The sequence below is a fragment of the Telmatherina bonti genome, assembly GCF_933228915.1.
Source record: "Telmatherina bonti genome assembly, chromosome: 20".
Taxonomy (NCBI): Eukaryota; Metazoa; Chordata; class Actinopteri; order Atheriniformes; family Telmatherinidae; genus Telmatherina; species Telmatherina bonti.
The window spans coordinates 8,850,821-8,870,918 of record NC_136618.1 but is presented as its reverse complement, the minus strand read 5'-3'; the positions used below and the strand labels follow the sequence as shown (position 1 = coordinate 8,870,918).

At 39.9% G+C, this 20,098-nt stretch overlaps 1 protein-coding gene across 1 annotated transcript in view; it reads left to right on the top strand.

Annotated features, from left to right (window-relative positions):
• The window catches only part of LOC306770757 (NACHT, LRR and PYD domains-containing protein 12-like), a 203,309-nt gene that overhangs the window by 128,429 nt on the left and 54,782 nt on the right, over positions 1-20,098 (top strand). Inside the window, exons 11-13 of the mRNA XM_079259681.1 lie at positions 2,753-4,577; positions 6,306-6,479; positions 13,319-13,492. Coding sequence (XP_079115807.1) covers positions 2,753-4,577; positions 6,306-6,479; positions 13,319-13,492 — 2,173 coding nt within the window. The remainder of the gene's footprint in view (positions 1-2,752; positions 4,578-6,305; positions 6,480-13,318; positions 13,493-20,098) is intronic.

The window sequence follows — 20,098 nt, the reverse complement described above, 5'->3', positions numbered from 1 at the left end:
TATCTCACTAAAGTCTGCAAGATGGTCGGGGTGTGTGGAGATCTAAATAACATAACATGTTGCAGAGGATTGGTTTCCTCTCTTTCCTGCCCCCCCTTCGGTCAGAACCGAACCACCTCCAGATGCACCATGTGCACCTGATGTGCTGGTGCTGGGGACAGCCGGATGCTCGGCAACATCTCCCTCATCTGGGACCTCCTCATCCTCACCACCTACTGCCCCCGACTGTGGAAGAGCTGAAGGACACAGCACATCAGCCTGCTGTTTTTTCTCCATGTGTATAAAATAGTTTTCACATCATGTCATAAAATATGGAACCGTGCTTTACCGGGTTGGTCTGGAGTCTCTGCCACAGACAGATGCAGATGCAGACACACTCTGATGGTGGGAGGCAAGTCTTTGTCTCCACCTTGAGGTTTGACCTTTTTTATTTCTGCTCCAGTTCTGTCAGTCACTCTGACAAACTGCACAACACAAGCAACATGTTGCTGCTGTGGCCACCAAATAAAATGTCTTGTCTGGAACAAGGACTTAAACTTCTGCTTTGGAAAAAAACAAAACCATTTTTCCTTTTCTTGTCCTGGTTTGTTGCCATGATTCACTCTTTGATCAGCAGGTTTCTTCATGTGCAACGAGGAACAATCTGATAGTCTAACAGAGTGGATCTGAATTCAATGGTCCTCACAGAAGTGGACGAGAGAGAAATTATAAATACTGCAGCTGAATGTAAAGACAAATCATCGACTGACTGTGATAACATCCATATGACTGCTGTGAGAAGAGCGATTGAGGAGATTTTAAAACCACTAACATACATCTGGAACTTGTCTTTTCAACCCAGTTCCTGACAAAATGAAAACAGTCGAGGTCCTACCTCTGTACACATCTGGAAACAAACACCAGTTCACACATTACAGACCCGTGTCATTACTGCCTGAATTCTACAAAATCCAAGTAAAACTTTTGAATAAGTGACTGGACTAATTTATAGAAAGATATAAATATAAATTACTCACTCAAAGACCAGATCCAGATGACCTGAGGGGTCTGGTAGGTTCATACTGGGTCAACAGGTCTCTGGTGTACTTTGGTTCTGAACCATTCAGAGCTTTATAGACCAGCAACAGAACTTTAAAGTCTGTCCTCTGATGCAGGGATCCCCAATCCTGGTCCTCGAGGACCGGTGTCCTGCAGGTTTTCCAAGTTTCCCTGCTGCAACACACCTGATTCAAACCAGTGTGTATTTAGCAGACACGTGCAAAGCTTGTCTGAGTCTGAGTCAGGTGTGTTCCAGAAAGAACACTTGGAAAACCTGCAGGACACCGGTCCTCGAGGACCAGGATTGGGGATCCCTGCTCTGATGGACAGGCAGCGAGTGTAAAGACCTCAGAACTGGACTGATGTGGTCCAGTTTCTTGATCTTAGTGAGGACTGGAGGTGTCTACAGGTGTCTAATAGAGGTTTTAGGTGGACCTGTAAAGACCTTGTTCCAGTCATCAAGACAACTAAAGATGAAAGCTTGGACCACAGAAAGACTCCACACAGAGAGGCCACTGTTCAAACCTCCCCCCAGCCGAGGCTCGAACCAGCGACCTTCTTGCTGGGAATGTTGGTGTGCTGTATCGATGTGTGTGTGTGTGTGTGTGTGTGTGTGTGTGTGTGTGTGTGTGTGTGTGTGTGTGTGTGTGTGTGTGTGTGTGTGAAAGAGAGCAGCATGAAGCCTGTTTGTCCAGTAGAGGTCAGTGTTTTACCGCCAACTGTCTGAGTTTGGGGGCTGCATGGTGGCAAAGTGGTTAGCACTGTGGCCTCACAGCAAAAAAGTTGCTGGTTCGATCCTTGGCTGGGGAGGGGTTCGGTCAGTAGCCTTTCTGTGTGGAGTTTGCTCCCCATGTCTGCATGGGTTCTCTCCGGGTACTCCAGCTTCCTCCCACCATCCAAAGACATGCATGTTAGGTTAAATGGTTACTTTAAATTGCCCATAGGAGTGAGCGTGAGTGGTCGTTTGTCTCTGTGTGGTCCTGTGATGGACAGGCGAGCTGTCCAGGGTGTACCCTGCCTTTGCCCAAAAGACAACTGGGATAGGCTCCAGCTTCCCCGCGACCCTGAGTTGGATTAATGAATGAATGTCTCAGTTTGCATCTTCTCAGGTGAATCAGATGTTTTCTGTCTCAGTATTTTACTGCAGGATTATTTCTGTTTGTCTAGTTTAAAACAAGCTGAAGCTGAGCTGTGCAGCTGTTTATTTCATATAAAGTTGGTACCAACATGTTTCTACAGATGATAGTAACAGCAGGATTCAGGATATGTGGTTGAGAAAGAAGAAATAAAATCATTGTGGTTCTGATGGACCTGCTGCAGGTTTCTGCATCAGCTGATCCAGCTCATCACTGGAAGGCAAACAGGATTACAGTCAGAATGATTTTGGTCAAAAATGTTTAAAAAAATGAGACAAAACGAACCAAAAACTGACCTCAGATCAGCAACATGTGATGATATTGATGCTGATTGAAATGCTGGAATCTCAACCAATAAATCCTGATTTTACAAGTCTGTTCAGTTCTCAGGATTTCTGGAACATTTAACTTCATCTCTGTTTGACTTCAGTTTCTCTCTTTTTACTTGTTTTCATGTTTCCTGAGGAATTTACTGGGATGTTAAAGTAAACAAACATCCTGCAGAGAAAATAAAGATAAAAAATAAATTATGATGAATCTTATTTCTTTCCTTTTTGTCTCTTTGTTCTTGTTTCTAGCAGATGTTGGTCTGCAGGAGGTCTTAGATGAACACAAGATCAGTCTGAGGAGGAGATGTGAACATGTGACTGAAGGAACTGATGAAACAGGAAGTAGAACCCTCCTCAACAGGATCTACACTGAGCTCTTCATCACAGAGGGACAGAGTGAAGAGGTTAATACCCAACATGAGGTGAGGCAGCTGGAGACAGCTTCCAAGATCAACACCCTCCATGACACTCCAATCAGATGCCAGGACATCTTTAAAGCCTTACCTGACCAACATGGACCAATCAGAGTGGTTCTGACCAACGGCGTCGCTGGTGTTGGAAAAACCTTCTCAGTGCAGAAGTTCACTCTGGACTGGGCAGAGGGCTTGGAGAACCAAGATGTCAGTGTGGTGGTTCTGCTTTCATTCAGGGAGCTGAACTTGATCAGAGAGGATCAGTACAGTCTTCTCCAGCTGCTCCATGTTTTCCATCCAACATTCCAGAAGATCCCAGCAGAGCAGCTGGCTGTCTGGAAACTTCTCTTCATCTTTGATGGTCTGGATGAAAGCAGACTTTCACTGGACTTCAACAACACTGAGCTTGTTTCTGATGTCACACAGAAGTCTTCAGTCAACGTGCTGCTGACAAACCTCATCAAGGGGAATCTGCTGCCCTCGGCTCTCATCTGGATCACTTCCAGACCTGCAGCAGCCAATCAGATCCCTCCTACATGTGTTGACAGGGTAACAGAGGTACGAGGCTTCACTGATGTCCAGAAGGAGGAGTACTTCAGGAGGAGATTCAGTGATGAAGAGATGTCCAGCCGAATCATCTCCCACATGAAGACATCCAGGAGCCTCCACATCATGTGTGGAATCCCAGTCTTCTGCTGGATCACTGCTACAGTTCTGGAGGACATGTTGACCACAGAGCAGAGAGGAGAGCTGCCCAAGACCATGACGGACATGTACTCACACTTCCTGATGGTCCAGACAAAGAGGAAGAAGAACAAGTACCATGAGGGACATGAGACGAGTCCACAGGAGCTGACGGAGGCTGACAGGGAAGTTCTTCTGAAGCTGGGGAGGCTGGCGTTTGAACATCTGGAGAAAGGAAACATCATGTTCTACCAAGAAGACCTGGAGCAGTGTGGTCTTGATGTCACAGAGGCCTCGGTGTTCTCAGGAGTTTGTACTGAGATCTTCAGAAGAGAGTGTGTGATCTTCCAGAAACCAGTTTACTGCTTCGTTCATCTGAGTGTTCAGGAGTTTCTGGCTGCAGTCTACATGATGCACTGTTACATCAACAGCAGCACAAATGTGCTGAAATTTCTGAGAGGAAAACACTTCAACAGGAACAAAGAGGCGCTGAAGAACTTCCTGGGTTCAGAATACAAAAAGTCATCTCTAGACGACTTCTTACAGAAGGTCTTGACAGCATCCTTTCAAAGTAAAAACGGCCGCCTGGATCTGTTTACTCGCTTCCTTCATGGCCTCTCTCTGCAGTCCAACCAGAGACTCTTAGCAGGTCTGTTGGGTCAGACAGAGAACAGTCCAGAAACTATAAAGAGAGTCACTGAAAACCTGAAGAAGATGAACACTGATGACATCAGTCCTGACAGAAGCATCAACATCTTCCACTGTCTGATGGAGATGAACGACCTCTCATTTTATCAGGAGATCCAAGAGCTCCTGAAGTCAGAGAAGAAACTCTCAGGTTACCACTGCTCAGCTCTGGCCTACATGCTGCAGATGTCAGAGGAGGTTCTGGATGAGTTGGACCTGATGAAGTACAACACAACAGCAGGAGGACGACGGAGACTGATCCCAGCTGTGAGGAACTGCAGGAAGTTTCGGTGAGTTAATGTGTTCATGAACTTTATCAGTCAGAGTAGATCAGCAGTTTTTCTCACTTCATCATTCATTTGTCAGAAATTCTGAAATGTTCAGAGCACAACAAAAACGTAAATATAAAGAGAACTTCTTTCACTGGAACGAAGCAGAGTTTAATAAAAAATAACTTTTTCTTTCTTTTTTTTCTTTCTTTTGATGCAGAATTTACTAAAAATTATGACTTTTTTCCTTTTTTTTCCACAAAACTGAAATGATTTTCTTTCTTTTTTAACACTTCTCTGAATAATTAAAGGAGAGTTTGCAGCTCCTGGACTTCAACCTCCAGTTTTTAGCTCTGAAGTTCAGTGAAGATCACCACTAAACCACAGCTGTCACTTAATAACTGATGTAGGCTGAAAATGAAATCTATGAACACATGAATCCTTCAGGATTTGACAACATGATGCAGCTCAGTCTTCTACATTCAGCGTGTGACACTGGTACCAGATGAAGAGGTTCCACATTCCTGTGGATTTACAAAGTGACTGCAGCAGCACTGAAGGAAAAATGCTGCTGAAGATGTTCTCCGTGTGTGTGTGTGTGTGTGTGTGTGTGTGTGTGTGTGTGTGTGTGTGTGTGTGTGTGTGTGTGTGTGTGTGTGTGCGTGCGTGTGTGTGTGTGTGAGCGTTATCTCCGGGTATTTCAGCTTCCTGCCACAGACCAAAGACATGCATGTTGGGTTAAGTGGTTCCTCTACATTCTGCTGAGCAGTGAGTGTGAGCATGAATGATGATTGTCTCTCTGTGTTGGTCCTGTGATGGACTGGAGACCTGTCCAGGGTGAACCTGCCTCTTGTCTGCTAACTGCTGGGATAGACTCCTGCTCTCCTGCAGCCCTGAAGTGGACGAAGCGGTGTAGAAAATGAATGAATGAATTGTGAAAGTAATTTTTAGCGCTGAGTGGAGGAAAGTGTGTCTTGGTGTTTATGTCTCCTCTGAGTGAACACAGTGATGGCATGTATCCTGCTCCTGGGCTGGAAGCACCGACTGCCTGATTTTCTGAATTTTGTCAGTAAAGAAAGAAACAAACTCATGACAGGTTGTTGGATAGAAGTTCCAGAGATACTGACAGTCTGTCACAGTAACAAACAAGGTTCATGCATTACTGCTGTTTTTAGCACTAATATCAGAAAAGAATGATTGTGTTGCGTTGAGGAACATCAGGAACCTTATGGAGATATCAAATGTAACAGAGTTGAGGCAGATGGCCGTCCTCCCAGACCCGGTTCTGATGGAGGTTTTCCTTCCTGTAAAGAGTTTTTTCTTTCCACTGTCGCCCACTGCCTCTTGTAGCTCAGAAAGGGGATTGAATCATTGTCAAGCTTCAATACAAGTTTAAGTTTGTGAAGCTCTGATTGATTATCTATCTGCTTGTATCAATACTGATTGGATGATGATTGATTGGCTCAAACTGATTTGTCTGTAAAGTTCCCTGAGATGATGTTGTAAAGTTGCGCTATGCAAATAAAGTTGAATTGAATATGTGATGCAACTCCATGTTCCCTCCTTCATCTGCAGATTAAGAAACAAAGATTCTGTTAAAAGTCTGCAGGTCTGAGAGAAACTGGAGAGATTTATTGTGTCAAACAGAGATGAGATGAATCACAGAAATAAAAACATTTTCACAAAATGTTTTTGTTTATAATTCACATTCTCCTTTAGTAGAACTGACTCCATTTTCTTATATTGCAGACTTGCTGATATTTACCTCTCTGAGGCTGACTGTGAAGTTATTGCCTCAGCTCTGAAGTCCAACCCCTCAGATCTGACAGAGTTACACCTCACTAACACCAGTCTGGAAGATTCAGGTGTGAAGAAGCTGTGTGATGGACTGGAGAGTCCAAACTGCCGACTGGAGTCTCTGAGGTCAGTTCACTGGAGCTGTTGTTGCTTCTCTATACCTATTTTTAAACATCTTTTCTATCGTATCAAAACTGATTTAATAAACACTTTTTACACATTTGTGTTAAAAGTGATGGTGGAGGTCTGGTGACTAATCCTGACACATTGAGGTCTATTAACCCACTGGCTGCCAAAGACATCTGCTGTAACAATAGTTGGCAGCCAATGAGTTAATCAGGTCCTTAATCCGGAGACAGAACAGGGGTCCTAGTCCCAGTGACCTGAGTTTCCTGACCAGTTGTATTGGATGAATAGAATTGAAGGCAGAGCTATAGTCCATGAAGAGCATCCTGATGCAGCTGTTGGGGTTTCCAGATGTGTAAGCAGAAGCTAAAATCCCCTCTTCCTGGAAGGAGGCTATGATTTCTCTCCTTCTGAAAAAAGGAAAGAGAACAAACAATGTGAATCCTACAGACTGATTTCAATCCTAAATGTGGATTCTGTATCATGTTCACCTCAATAATGTCCAGAAGAGATTTAGGTTTCCTGATTGACTTGATTAAGATAAATCAGGGTTTACAACAGGTAGGCAGATCCAGGATAACATCAGACGTTTCCTTCAAATAACTGACCAGATTTCCAGACTAAGAGCAGTACTGGTGAGCTCAGATACAGAAAAGGCCTTTGGCTGTGTTAACTGGACATTTCTCTATCAAGTACTAAAGAAACAAGGGATTAAAGAACATTTAATGTTAAAATTAATGTTCATTTAACAGATAGATTCACCCTACAATGAGGAATCCCCCATGGATGCTGTCTTAGCCACACCTGATTTGCTGTGTTCATCGAACCGCCGGTACAAATGATCATACAAAGCAAAAATCTTAAAGAATTCACATTAATAACCAGGAACACTGTACAGGACTAAACTTCAGAAATAAACTTTTACCTCATTAAGCATTACATCAAGATGGATGACGCTGGTCATGCCATAACGTGGATTTTGAGAAAAGTCATTGGAATAAAAGTAATAAAAATAACCAAGACTGCTGGACCTTCTCCAGGCCATCCCAGATGATTCCAGAAACACAGTTCAGACACTGGGATAAACTCATATCTAGGTTTATCTGGGCTGATAAGAAACCAAGGCTCAGATATAAAACACTCCAGCTTCCAAAAGAAGAGGGTGGTCTCTCCCTGCCCAGTCTGGACCAAGATGGTAAAATAATACAACATGGAAGAAGACACCAAATTATTTACCTGTCCTGCTTTAGACCCTAATTTCAAACCAGACCTTTGTGGCTCATGATTCAAAGGATGGTGGGATAAAGACATCACAGCAGTGTGAACATTGACTCACAAGGGTCTCTTTAAGAGTTTCCACGAACAATAAAAGGAATTTTGACTTGAATAAAAAGGATTTCTTCAGATATCTGCAGACGAGATCACCATGATAATAGAATTTCAACAATACAGTCTGATGAGGGTAATGCAGTGATGGATGTCTTGACTGAAGTTTATAAAAATAAAAACAAAATGATCTCTAAAATCTACCAGGGTTTCTGGATCCAAAGGAGGAATAACTCAGGCCATATCAAAACAAAATGGGAGAACGAACTAAGCAGAAATAAATCACAGGGAGTTTGGTGTTCTGTGTGGAGAGCACAGCACTCATTCACAAGTTGGAAGAGGTGGAGGATATTTGGTTGGAAGAACCTTATCCTTACCTTCATTCCACCCACAGTAAAGGCAAACCATCCCAGTCACAGGAACAATGCTGGAGGCAGTGCAGAAACCCCAACGCCAATTACTCCCATATCTTCTGGCTATGTCCAAAACTTACAGCCTTTTGGGAAGATGTGTGTAGAACTGGAGGCATGAATTTGGGTTTCTAGATCCCTAATAAAGGTATGACTGTATTTTATTGTACTGGAAGACAATGCTTTGGAAAAGGACTGATATTTATATAAAATACTATGATGGACTTGTTAAAACAACTGTCACAAGTAACTGGCATGAGGCGGATCCCCCAACCCTTAATCAGTGGATGGATAAAGTTAAAGAAATCTTTGCTGTGGAAAAGCTGACTTTCAGCTTGAGGACCAAATGAACCTCCTTTATCAGGAAATGGGAGAAATGGACTTCATCTAAAGACTACAAAACACTGCAAACATCTCAGATTAATACTGGACACAAAACATTTTCCAATAGACGTCTGAATGCCCCCCAAGTGTTCTGTTTGCTTGTAATGTTTACTCATGTTTACCAGTGTTGTTCTATAAACAGAAGCCAATTAAAAAACAAAGTGGGAACAATATTGCTTTACAGCACACACACTGCACTACGTTTTCTGCCCTTTTGAGTGTGAAATGGTCCCACACTTGCGACTTTTTCGGGCTTTTCCTCCCCTCTTCTTCATTCTCTGCCATTAGAGACCAAAGCAACGAGAATCTTCAGACAGAAAGCAAACCGCTGTTTGAAACGTCCGTCATCGGTCCGGGTGAAACAGTCATTCTGTACAGACATACTGTAGGCGACAGATTCTGTTTTTATATATTTTATACATGTTTAGATGTTTTATATGTTTACTGAAACAGTGATGTAGTCCCTCCGAACAGCGCAGTGGTCTGAGAATGCTGCGATTATGCAAAAATTAAAATATATCACCATGTCATATTAATGAAACGGAGCCTCGAGGCAGATAATTTGCCTCGATCAATTTTTGTAGTCGAGTTACCCGAGTAATCGTTGCAGCCCTAGATCATACGTGCTTTTATATGCTCACGGCTGAAGTACTGTACCTCTATTTTCTCTTGCCTCAAGAAGAAATCTCTGGAACGTCTTCAAGTTGTTCAGAACGCTGCTGCATGGCTCCTAACTAGTACTTTAACATCCTTATGTACCTGTATTAGCTCAGCTACACTGGCTGCCAACCCACTACAGAGGACACTACAAAGTTCTGGTGTTAACGTGCACAATGCTGCTTCAGGCTCCACATTATATCAGTGAACTTTTACAGCCATATGTGGCAAACAGATCCCTGAGGTCATGTGATCAGGGTCTGCTTGCTGGGCAGCATACCTGGCAGGTTATGTTGAAACAATAAGTATGTTCACCCTGAGTTGAAGAAAACTCTTGGTTTCTGTTGCAGAAAGCGGACAAGTCTTATCTGTTTCCATGGTAACTAACTCTGAAGTAAACCTCCTTGCTGACAGGTTCACCATAAAGAAACTGAGTTGCTGCCCTTCTCCTCCCACCTGAAGCAGCTTTGAGACATGTTTTTTTTTTTTTTTTTATTCATCTCAAACACATATACAGGACAAGAACAAAAATTCACATTTGTATAACAGTGTTATTTGAGAAGGAGCAGTAGGAGGCCCAATGCTTATTTAGATACTACTCCTAATTTACAGTCTTTTGTTGAACACAATTATAGAGCAAACCTTTACATACTGAATCATCAGTCAAAAGACTAAATTGAAACAACAAATTAAATGATGAATTGTTTTCTTTTTTTATATTTATCCAATAATAATTCCTTATCATTTTTTTTTAGAAATGTAAAATATTAATTTATGATTTGAAATCATCACTTAGTTCATTCCACAAGTTTACTCCATAAATGGAAATACATCTGCTTTTTAGGGCGGTGCGTACATATGGCTTCTGTAACATGGCTTTACCTCTCAGGTTGCACACAGCAACTCTGTCTTTAAACATCTTTTGATATTATATGGCATCTTACTTTGAACTTTGAACATAAATTGTGCTATTTTAAACTGAACTAAGTCACAGAGTTGAAGGCAACGTACTTTCAAAAATAAATTATTTGTATGATCTATATATCCTGCATGACTGATAACCCTTATGGCTCTTTTTGGTAGAATAACTAATCTTTGCAGAGTAGTCTTAAAAGTGGTCGCCCAGACTTCCACACAATAATTAAAATATGGTAATACTAAAACATTGTACAAGGTAAGTAATATTTTGGAATTTAGATATATCTACATTTTGATCGAAGACCAACACTTTCAGCTATTTTTCTACACAGATAATTAATGTGAGGTTTCCAACTCAGTTTATCGTCAAGGACCACTCCTAAGAACCTATTTTCAGACACTTTTACTATTATTATATATTCAATTTTTAAATCGGTACTTATTTTCTTTTTATGATTCCCAATTATAATAAATTTTGTTTTATTTACATTTAATGATAGTTTATTTAAATCAAACGAGGATTTTAGTTTCCATATCTCTTTTGCTGCAGTTCCTATTTCATCATTTAATTCATCACTTAAACAGAAAATATTTATGTCATCTGCAAAAATAACACATTTTAAAACAGCTGACACTGAACATAAATTATTTTATATATAAAATGAACAATTTAGGCCCCAACACTGACCCCGTTGGGGCGGGTTGTCCGTACCAATGCCATTCCAGAGATTTACAAGCTGAATGAAAGGACAAGTATTTACATAAAGGGAAGATTTTTCAAAAATCCAACATTTGTGAAAGTATCATTTATTAATGGCTTGTTTTGCAGTTATTCTGTTTCTCCAGCCATAGATATCCAACATGACGCATTGCGTGTATAAGATGACGTAACAGCAAGATTTGTACTTCCCACAGATACTTATTGAAAAATTAATTTCGTAAACATGACTTTTTTAAAATAATATTGTTAACACAGGACATTTGGGAAGGACAACGGTCTCCAGAGCCACCAGGAAAATCCTCACACACGTCTGAAATCATCATTTCATAAATGTGTGATAGTAGAAATCTGCTGTTTGTCTCTCTAGATCCCAGCAGGCAGTTTCCCTTGTCTTCCTCCCAAGATGAAGGACTGAATTCTGCTTCACTAGATTTTAAACAACCAAATGTGGTAAAAGCTGAATATTGATGACTTTCAACAGCAGGTTTTATACTGTGGTTGGAGTCTCAATTAGATTTGGGACACTATCTAATACAGGCATGTAAAGCCAGTTTATTAGGAGAGAGAACATGTACTGAGGGGGTTAAAGCAGCATTTGTTTGGGTTTAAAGTAAAGTAAAGAGTATGTAAGATTTTCAATATTTTCAAAATAAATTAACTAAAAAAACAACTACATTCATAATTAGATAGTTTTTTTTAAACATGTAAGTTTCAGACTGTCCATATTTGATGCATTATTAAATTACAAGTTTAATTAATGACAAAGACCCTTCTTGAATGTTTTTGACCAGTTAAAAAAAAAACGTCTTTTCCACCAGTAGGGTGAGTACAAGCACATTTATTGCAGAGTGGCTCTGAGCTACAGCTCACAAGCGATTCCTGCCCTCATTGGAGCTGGCAAAGGTCATTACTGCCAACCTGTGGTGGTTTGTGGAGGTAGCAGTTTTGTGGTTTTGCTCACAACCTGGTGTTTGCCACCTGGTGGTGGAAAGAATCGCCTTGAAATCTAACATACTCTGCCTTTAAAGTATAAGATGTAGAAATAACCACTGGATATTTGTTTTATCAGGCAGTGTGAAATAAAAGGGGAAGATGTCCAGTAAGAATCTAGCTGCATACTCAACCTTACTAAAAAAAATGTATTTTAATTTAGCAGGGGCTAAATTTATGATATAACGCAAGTAGTTTGAAAAATGATTGTTTTTATTTTAAAAAACCAAAAAAGGCAAAATTAAAGCTGAAATGTTCACAGTGAGGATCACAAATTTTACTTATTTAAAAAAAAAATGGTTCCACTGACATGACATGGAAAGTAGAAATGATAGTTTTGTCAGAGATACGTGTGTGTATATGTATGAGCGCCGTCCTTACTGACTCGCAGTGACTCACCTGCAAATGTGCATCTTTTAAAGGGACAAAGTGGTTCAGTATCGCAACACTGATGGAGCTTTAGTTTCATTTCCAGATGAACAACATTTCAGTCTTTATGAATAGACCATGATCATATTGAATCTCATGTCATTTTGTTGTTAGATGAAAATGTTCTAATCAATCTTTCTGTCGCTTTGCTGTTTTTAACATTTCTTTGCCGTTAAAACGTCACAAATGAGCAGGTTACTTCTAGAAACTGCTGTTTCTTGGAGCAGATTTTTTCCTTTTATAAAAGTTTATTGAACACATTACAGTTAACTGAGAGCCATTTTATCACTGCTGTTGGTTGTTTTCAGTCATTTCAATAAAGGAAGTATGAAAGAAATCATTGTAGTTCCCAGGTTTCCTGAAGGCAGCATGATAGGAGGGAGTCCATTCAGCCTCTTCTGTTATTCTGTTATCAGGATTCAACAACACTGTCAGGTGACGTCCTGCAGCTCAGATCAGAGACAAAAGTTTCAAGTGAAAATAAAAATCAGAAACGGAAAGAAAAAATGTCAAATATGAAAACAAGGTCTTAACACTGAAGATTTCAACTGAAACAGGTTATAAAAACATTGATGTGAAATGTGAAACCAGTTTGGATGTAAAGAAACATTGTGATCCAGTTCAGCTCCATCCAGAAACAGCTTTGATAAGCAACATCTGGACTGATGTGCTAATTAGTCCAGTGTTTGCTTTCATTAACAGGCCGTTTACACCAAGCTGACAATCTGCTGTCGCTCACATCTGCAGTGATGGAAACGTGTGTTTCAGTGTGTGTGTCCTGTCACCATTATCACACTCTCAAGTCTTTTTTCATCCAGTTCAGCCAGTAGAATCAGAGTCATGTCTGTCGCTGAGAGAACTCACTCTGATTGAAGTCTCTGTCTTTATTGAAGCAGCAGCATGTTGTCATTAATATTAATGAGAATTCTTCTTCTCTGCTTCTGTTGGACTGTTTTAACCTGCATCCTGTTGGCTTCAGCTCACAGCTTTTATTCTTTATTCAGATTGGAGAACTGCAGATTGTCAGAGACCAGCTGTGCTTCTTTGACCTCAGTGTTGGAGTCCAACCCATCTCATCTGAGAGAACTCGATCTAAGTGGGAACTACAACATGACGGCTGGTGTTAAAGATCTTTGTGGATTTCTGGAGAGTCCACACTGCAGACTGGAGACTCTGAGGTCAGACACCATGTTTTATTTGTCTTCAGTGTTTCAGTTAATAAAAAATGATGATTTTTTAAATAAAAGCAGAAGACTTTGATTCTGTCAGACAGAAACTAATATATAATCACTGACTGATGCTTCTAGACGTTGAGCTTTAGTGAATATCTATGGCTGAAATAATGATCATATAATAATGAATCAGCTGATATGAAGCAACTCCCCACCATCACTGATAGAAATGAAGCATCTTTAACTGGATTAGAAAGCAGCTTTCATCCCAGCAGCAGTTATCTTCACTCACATGCATTAATAATGACATATTCCAGCCAAAAACCTCGTCACACTAATCATTTCAAAGAAATCATTCTCAGTTGACTTTCATGTCATTAAAAATTATCTCTGTTCCACAAGGTCAGTTCACACTGAAACACATGTTCCTGTTAAGTGGATAAAAGGAAAATACAAAGAAGAATTGATCTGAAGAAAAATCACATGATTGGAAAATGAAATCAAGTGAAGCTATGACCTAACTTGTTGCTAGGTAACAGTGGATGGAAGGAAGTGGTGAGTGTGTGTGAGCAGCTTTCCATCAGGAGAGAAATGTGTGAAAATGTGGAGCAGAGTCAGTGTTTCATAGCTCTGCAGCCAAAGAGAAGCTGAGAAGGTGAACTGCTACGAGCCTGTGCAGGTGATCCAAACACAGACACAAAGGATGATGACTGAACAGCCATGAAGGAGAGAGGCAGGGATGCTCCATCACTGGAGAGAAATGCTGCTCTGTTTACCTGCTGGCTTTCTTTCTTCTGCTTTATTTATTCACAGCACAGAGTTGCTGTGAAGAGCTTGTGTGTGAACGTAGGTTGAGAAACATCAGATAAGAAATATGGAGCTGAATCACAACCAAAATGTTTGTTTGTCTGGAAAATGTTTCAGTCTTCAGGAATAGAAGATGATGAATCAAGTTTTCATTTTGATCTTTAACAAACAACAATAAAAATGCATTAAAATGCATTTATAAGAAGTGTAGTTTATTTCTTTCAGTCACAGATAATTTATTTCTTTAGACATCAACAACTGAAAGAGCAAAACAGGCAGAAGCAGAAAGCTTGTATGCATATATAAGTATACACTTACATCAGATGAGTTTTGTACAAATGATACCAACAAAAAACAAATGTACTACATATACAGTATGTGACCTTTGTAAAGATAATAAGTTCATGCAGTTACACATCTCTCATAAATAAACTGGTAAACTTTCTTTTTAAATATGAAATTACATTTTTTAATCCCATTACTAAGTTTATTCCATAGTTGAACCCCCCAACAAGACCAACATCTTTGTTTCATCTTTTCTGGATTTTGGAAGAATAAATTTACAACAATCTCTGGAGTTATATTTCGTTTGCTGAAGCTTGAAATATTTTGGACACCTTCTGGAAGAATATTTAGTTTAGCATTTTTTATAAAATTTGGATTGTTTTATAATAAACATAAATCATCAAATTTCATGAGAAGTGATTTAATAAACAATGGATGTGTATGATCATAATATTCAGCGTTATTTATCAGGCGTATGACACGTTTCTGTAATACAACAATGTCATTAAGTGTTGTCTTGTGGGCGCCACCCGACTGCTCAACACAGTCAGTCTCATACGGGATATTAAGGTACAATAAATTGTAGACAAAGCTTTATTTGTCAATTAAACTGCAGTTTTATACAAAATAACAATTGTTTTTGATATTTTGGCCTTAATATAATGTAGATGATGCTTCCAAGTTAATTTAGAGTCTATTACAACCCTTAGAAATTTATCATCAAACCTCTTTCAGTTTCAATACCATCTATTTTTAGTTTCTCCTCTTTAAGTGACTTCCTGACTTCCAAATATCATGATGTTGCTTTCTGATATACACTGCCCTAAAAACATAAGGGAAACACTTAAGCTTGTTACATACTTCACGAAAAGCGAGAACTTTTTTCTTTCTCTCGAGGTCCCAAGAAGAAAATGACATCATTTTGTTCTTACGCGTTTTTGCTGTTGCAGGTAAAACAGATTGTTTAGTTAAAACAGCTGAACGAGGTGGTGAGAAAGTAGGAACATTTTTACATTTTTACATGGCATTAAAACACTCGGACCCAGCCACGTGCACGACCCGCCCTGCCGTGTGCACGACCCGCCCTGCTCTCGGAGAGCGGAAACCTCTGTCAAGCACGATGTTAAAGAATCCTTTTAAACAATTCCTGGATCCAAACGGTGATCCGGATCGCCACAAAAATTTATTCACTATTTCGTTTTCACATTTCCAACATCTCTTGGAATTTTTATACAAATCCGTCCGTAACCTTTTAAATTATCTTGAGCACGAAGACGCCGGGAAAAACAACCTCCTTGGTGAAGGTAACAACCGGGTTCATGGCACATAAAGCAGACATCGTCCCCCGCAGTGATCCCTCCCCGCTGCAGACGTGCTTCTCGTGGAGGATATATGGACCTGGCGAAGAAGATTTTTCTTGTTCTTGCAGCCTCGAGAGCAAAAACTCAGTTCTTGCTTTTTGTGGAGTATGGAACAAGCTTTAAACAACACAATGTAACTCCAAGTCAACCACACTTCTGTTAAATCAAACTGTCCACTTAGGAAGCAACACTGACTGACAATCAGTTTCACATTCTGTTGTGCAAATGGAATAGACAACAGGTGGAAATTATAGGCAACTGGCTACTTCCAAATATCAGACATTCGCCTTCTGATATATTTTAAGCTCTAATTTTTTTGTTTATCTCAATCCAGATTTTGGATGAATTTAATTCTCTTTCTGTCAATCATAAAAGTTCATTCAATTAATTTTCTAAACAAACTGATGTTCTGTCATTGTCAAAAAGAACACATTTAAACAAGTCAGACAAGTTACAAATATTGTTTTTAAAAATGATAAAGTTTTGGACCGATGACAGAACCTTGTGGTGTTCCACATGTTCTGCTCTTCAGTCCAGATACTGAAGCTTTTAATTGAACATGTTGATGATTATCTAGATAACTTTTAATCCAAGAAAGAACAGAACCTCGACTCCCAGAGTTCTCAAGTTATTTCAGTAGTTGACCATGATCAGTCATGTCAAAGGCTCGCTTTAAATCAATAAATATACCTGTTGAACATGTGTTATTATCCAAAGCAGAACTGACGCATATTCTTCATGACTTATGTTGTAGTCCGGTTCTCTCAGAGTCCAGGTTGTTGTTGACGAAATAATTTTTAAAAAAAGTCTCAAATTGTTTCACAAAACGTTTCTCCATGATTTTAGAAAACTGAGGAAGAATAGATATGGGCCTATAATTTCCCATGAGATGCTTTTTGCCATTTGTAAGACATGGAATAACCTTTGCTATCTTCATGTGATCTGGAACTATATCATGAACAACTGTTTAGAAATATAGGTGAGAAGTTTAGCAGTTACATCAATAACTTCTTTTATAATCATCATATCAATTTGGTTTATATCAGCTTTCTTTTTATTTTTAAATGCCTTAACTATGTCAATAACATCGTTTTTAGTCCCTCCGTATAGTAACATATTTTTGTATTGATTATGTGACCAAAGAGAAACTTGTCTTTATCCTGCAGTGAAATGTTTTGTGTGAGTCATGGTCTCATATCAACAAAGTAATTATTAAATTCTTCCACTATTGTTTAAATCAGCCACTAATAACACTTTTTAAAATGGTCATTATCCACCATTGTTTTTTGTTAGTTAACCACCGATTTATTCTGAATTCATCATAAAATGGTAAATAAATGCTTTTAAGTCTTGTAGTTGTGCAGAATGATGTCCTTGCAGCATTTGTCACTTAGCCACCCACCCTGCACTCAGATCATGTGAAAAGAAGCCCCTACATGAGATGAGCACCAGGACGGTTCTCAAAGACTGGTCCCGTTAGCTGAGCAAATGTTTTTAAATATCTTTTAATCTGTGCTCTGTGGAACTCCTGTATGAAGACACTTTTCCATTAAATCCAATGAGAAAGTGTGTCCAAACTTGACTGGTAGTGTATACATATATACATACATACATACATACATACATACATACATCTATCTATCCATCTATCCATCTATCTATATATATATATATATATATGTATATATATGTATATATATATATATATATATATATATATATATATATATATATATATATGTTTGTGTTTTATAGTTTGCTGTGCATCCTGCCTAGTGTGTGACACGACACATTCACTTTTATAAATACAGAAACGCATCCCAGCTCTGTGCCTTAATATGGAGGTAAACTCATCATACAAATAGACTGAAGCCATCCTCTGCTTCTTTAGTGACTGTGGAAGACGTTAAATGAACTCTAAATGGTAATTAGAATGCTAATTAATAATTAGTACAGATAAGCGAGATGCTACCACACGGGTAGTTTAATAAAAAATTATTGTACATTATAGTGTTGTTTTATAAGCCACAAATGCGAAGTAAGGAATATATATGTCAATGTCAATATTTGAGCGTGTCTCCTGGCAGTGCATTTGGATTTCATTGCAGACAAGTACACAAGCAGACAGCTTAACAAACACCAGAATGGGCTTATCGGAACGACTCATACAGCAAAGGAACTCTGTGATGAACTGGTGATGTCTGCTCTTATTCTTTATTGATGGGATGATTACGGTTCAATTTCAGTGGCAGTTCAGAAAGGGGGTTGGGATAATTATCTTAAAAAACACAGTTTTTTACGCGCGTTGTAATTGCACAAAACGCGGTTTTTAACGCCCGTAAAAGTGGCAGAAAAAGGCGCTTTTCACACGTGTTCAGGAACAAAACAGAACGTCGGTTTTTACGGCGTTTATCGAAACGGTGTATTTTACGCCGTTTTAGCCTTAAAAAAATTGCGCTTTTAACGCTGCTTTGTGAAGAAAAGCGGCGTATTTTATGGCGTTGTTATGCCAACGTGCTAATTAAGTGGCGAAATTTTGGCCCTTTTGGTTTGCCATATAGAGCTTTCTGACGGAGCTACTGACGGAGCAGCTCTTTGGCGGAGTTCGGTGCAGCTGAAATCACCAAAAACTGGCAACTCTGACAGGGTCAGTTAGGGCCGTTAGGACAGCAAAGTTTCTGCAAGAAGCCTGCAGCTGTTTGTGGAGAGAACTGCACCGATGAGGATCATTATGACTTGTTTAGATAGCATTTTCAGAAAGCTAATGGCTGCTTCACGATATCAGTTATAGTCCATATCGCTCAGCACTACTTTGCACCGGCTCCCAGTATGTTTTAGAACTGATTTTACGATTTTACTGTTGACTTTAAAGCCCTCCATGGTCATTCAGCCTCCTATTTATCAGACCTTCTACAACCAGATGAGCCTGTTAGAAGTTTGAGCTCTTCTGCCAGAGGACTTTTAGTTCTCCCAGAGACATGAAGACCAGAGGTGATCCAGCCTTTGTGCTCAGAGACCCGAAACTCTGGAATGAGCTGTCTGAGGAGATCGGGTCAGCAGAGCAGGGACGGGTGCAGCTGGGTGGCGTGGGGGGGGGGGGGGGGGGGCACAGGTCACCCTTCCAATCAGACTGGCCAGCCCAGGTGCCCCCCCTCTAAGCCAAGACAATTAATTAAATTTCATCAAACATCAACTGTAAGATGAAGTCTTCACAGTGAAGCTTAGATGTCCGAGTGTACCTGAATGCAGCAGCTGCTGCAGTATGAGCATAGGTCTCCACTCAGGTTAGCAAAGGAAGGAAAGTAAAACGCTGTAAACAGCAGGAATTGGTTTGGGGGACAGAAGATGAGAGGATAGAATCCCGGTAAGTATTATGAAGTTTGGCCACCGACCCCGACAATAAATAACTCTGTTAATATCAGGTCATAGCCAAAATAATCTAATAATGTTTTATTAAACTAAGTACAAAGCAATAATTCTAGCTTGTTTTCCACAGAAACTCACAAAATCTAAACTTCAGTTTGTGCAGCCAGAGTATTTGTAAAAACCAGAACGTCGATGAATAAACCTGAAGTCAAAGAGAACACACAGACATGATGACACTAAGAGTTAGGTTAGGCTATATGAAGAGAAGAAGAGCTTATTTATGTTACCATGACCACCTACAGGATTTACTATGAGGTTAAGTAAACTATTCAGGAGTCCAGCCATCACAGATCACGTCTCTGCTCCTGCAGCACCTGCACACAGCTTTGCAGTGCAGCTGACAGTCGGAGTTTTGGGGCTTTTGTCCCTCCTGCTTCTCCGTACCTGTACCTCATCCTTCCAGAGGATTGTGCTTCAGTCCACATTGTTCCACCTGCCCTGCTGGATGTTTTCCTTTGTAAACTCAGCTGGATGTTCCTCTGTCAGCTGCTGCAGAAACTCCTTCCAGCTGTTTGGGTTTCAGTGCACTACTTGAAGATGTGGACATTTATTCCTACAAGGTCCAGTATGATGTAAAATCCAGCATGGATCCTTATTTAAAAAATGGTTCCACTGACATGACATGGAAAGTAGAAATGATAGTTTTGTCAGAGATACGTGTGTCTATATGTATGAGCGCCGTCCTCACTGACTCGCAGTGACTCACCTGCAAATGTGCATCTTTTAAAGGGAC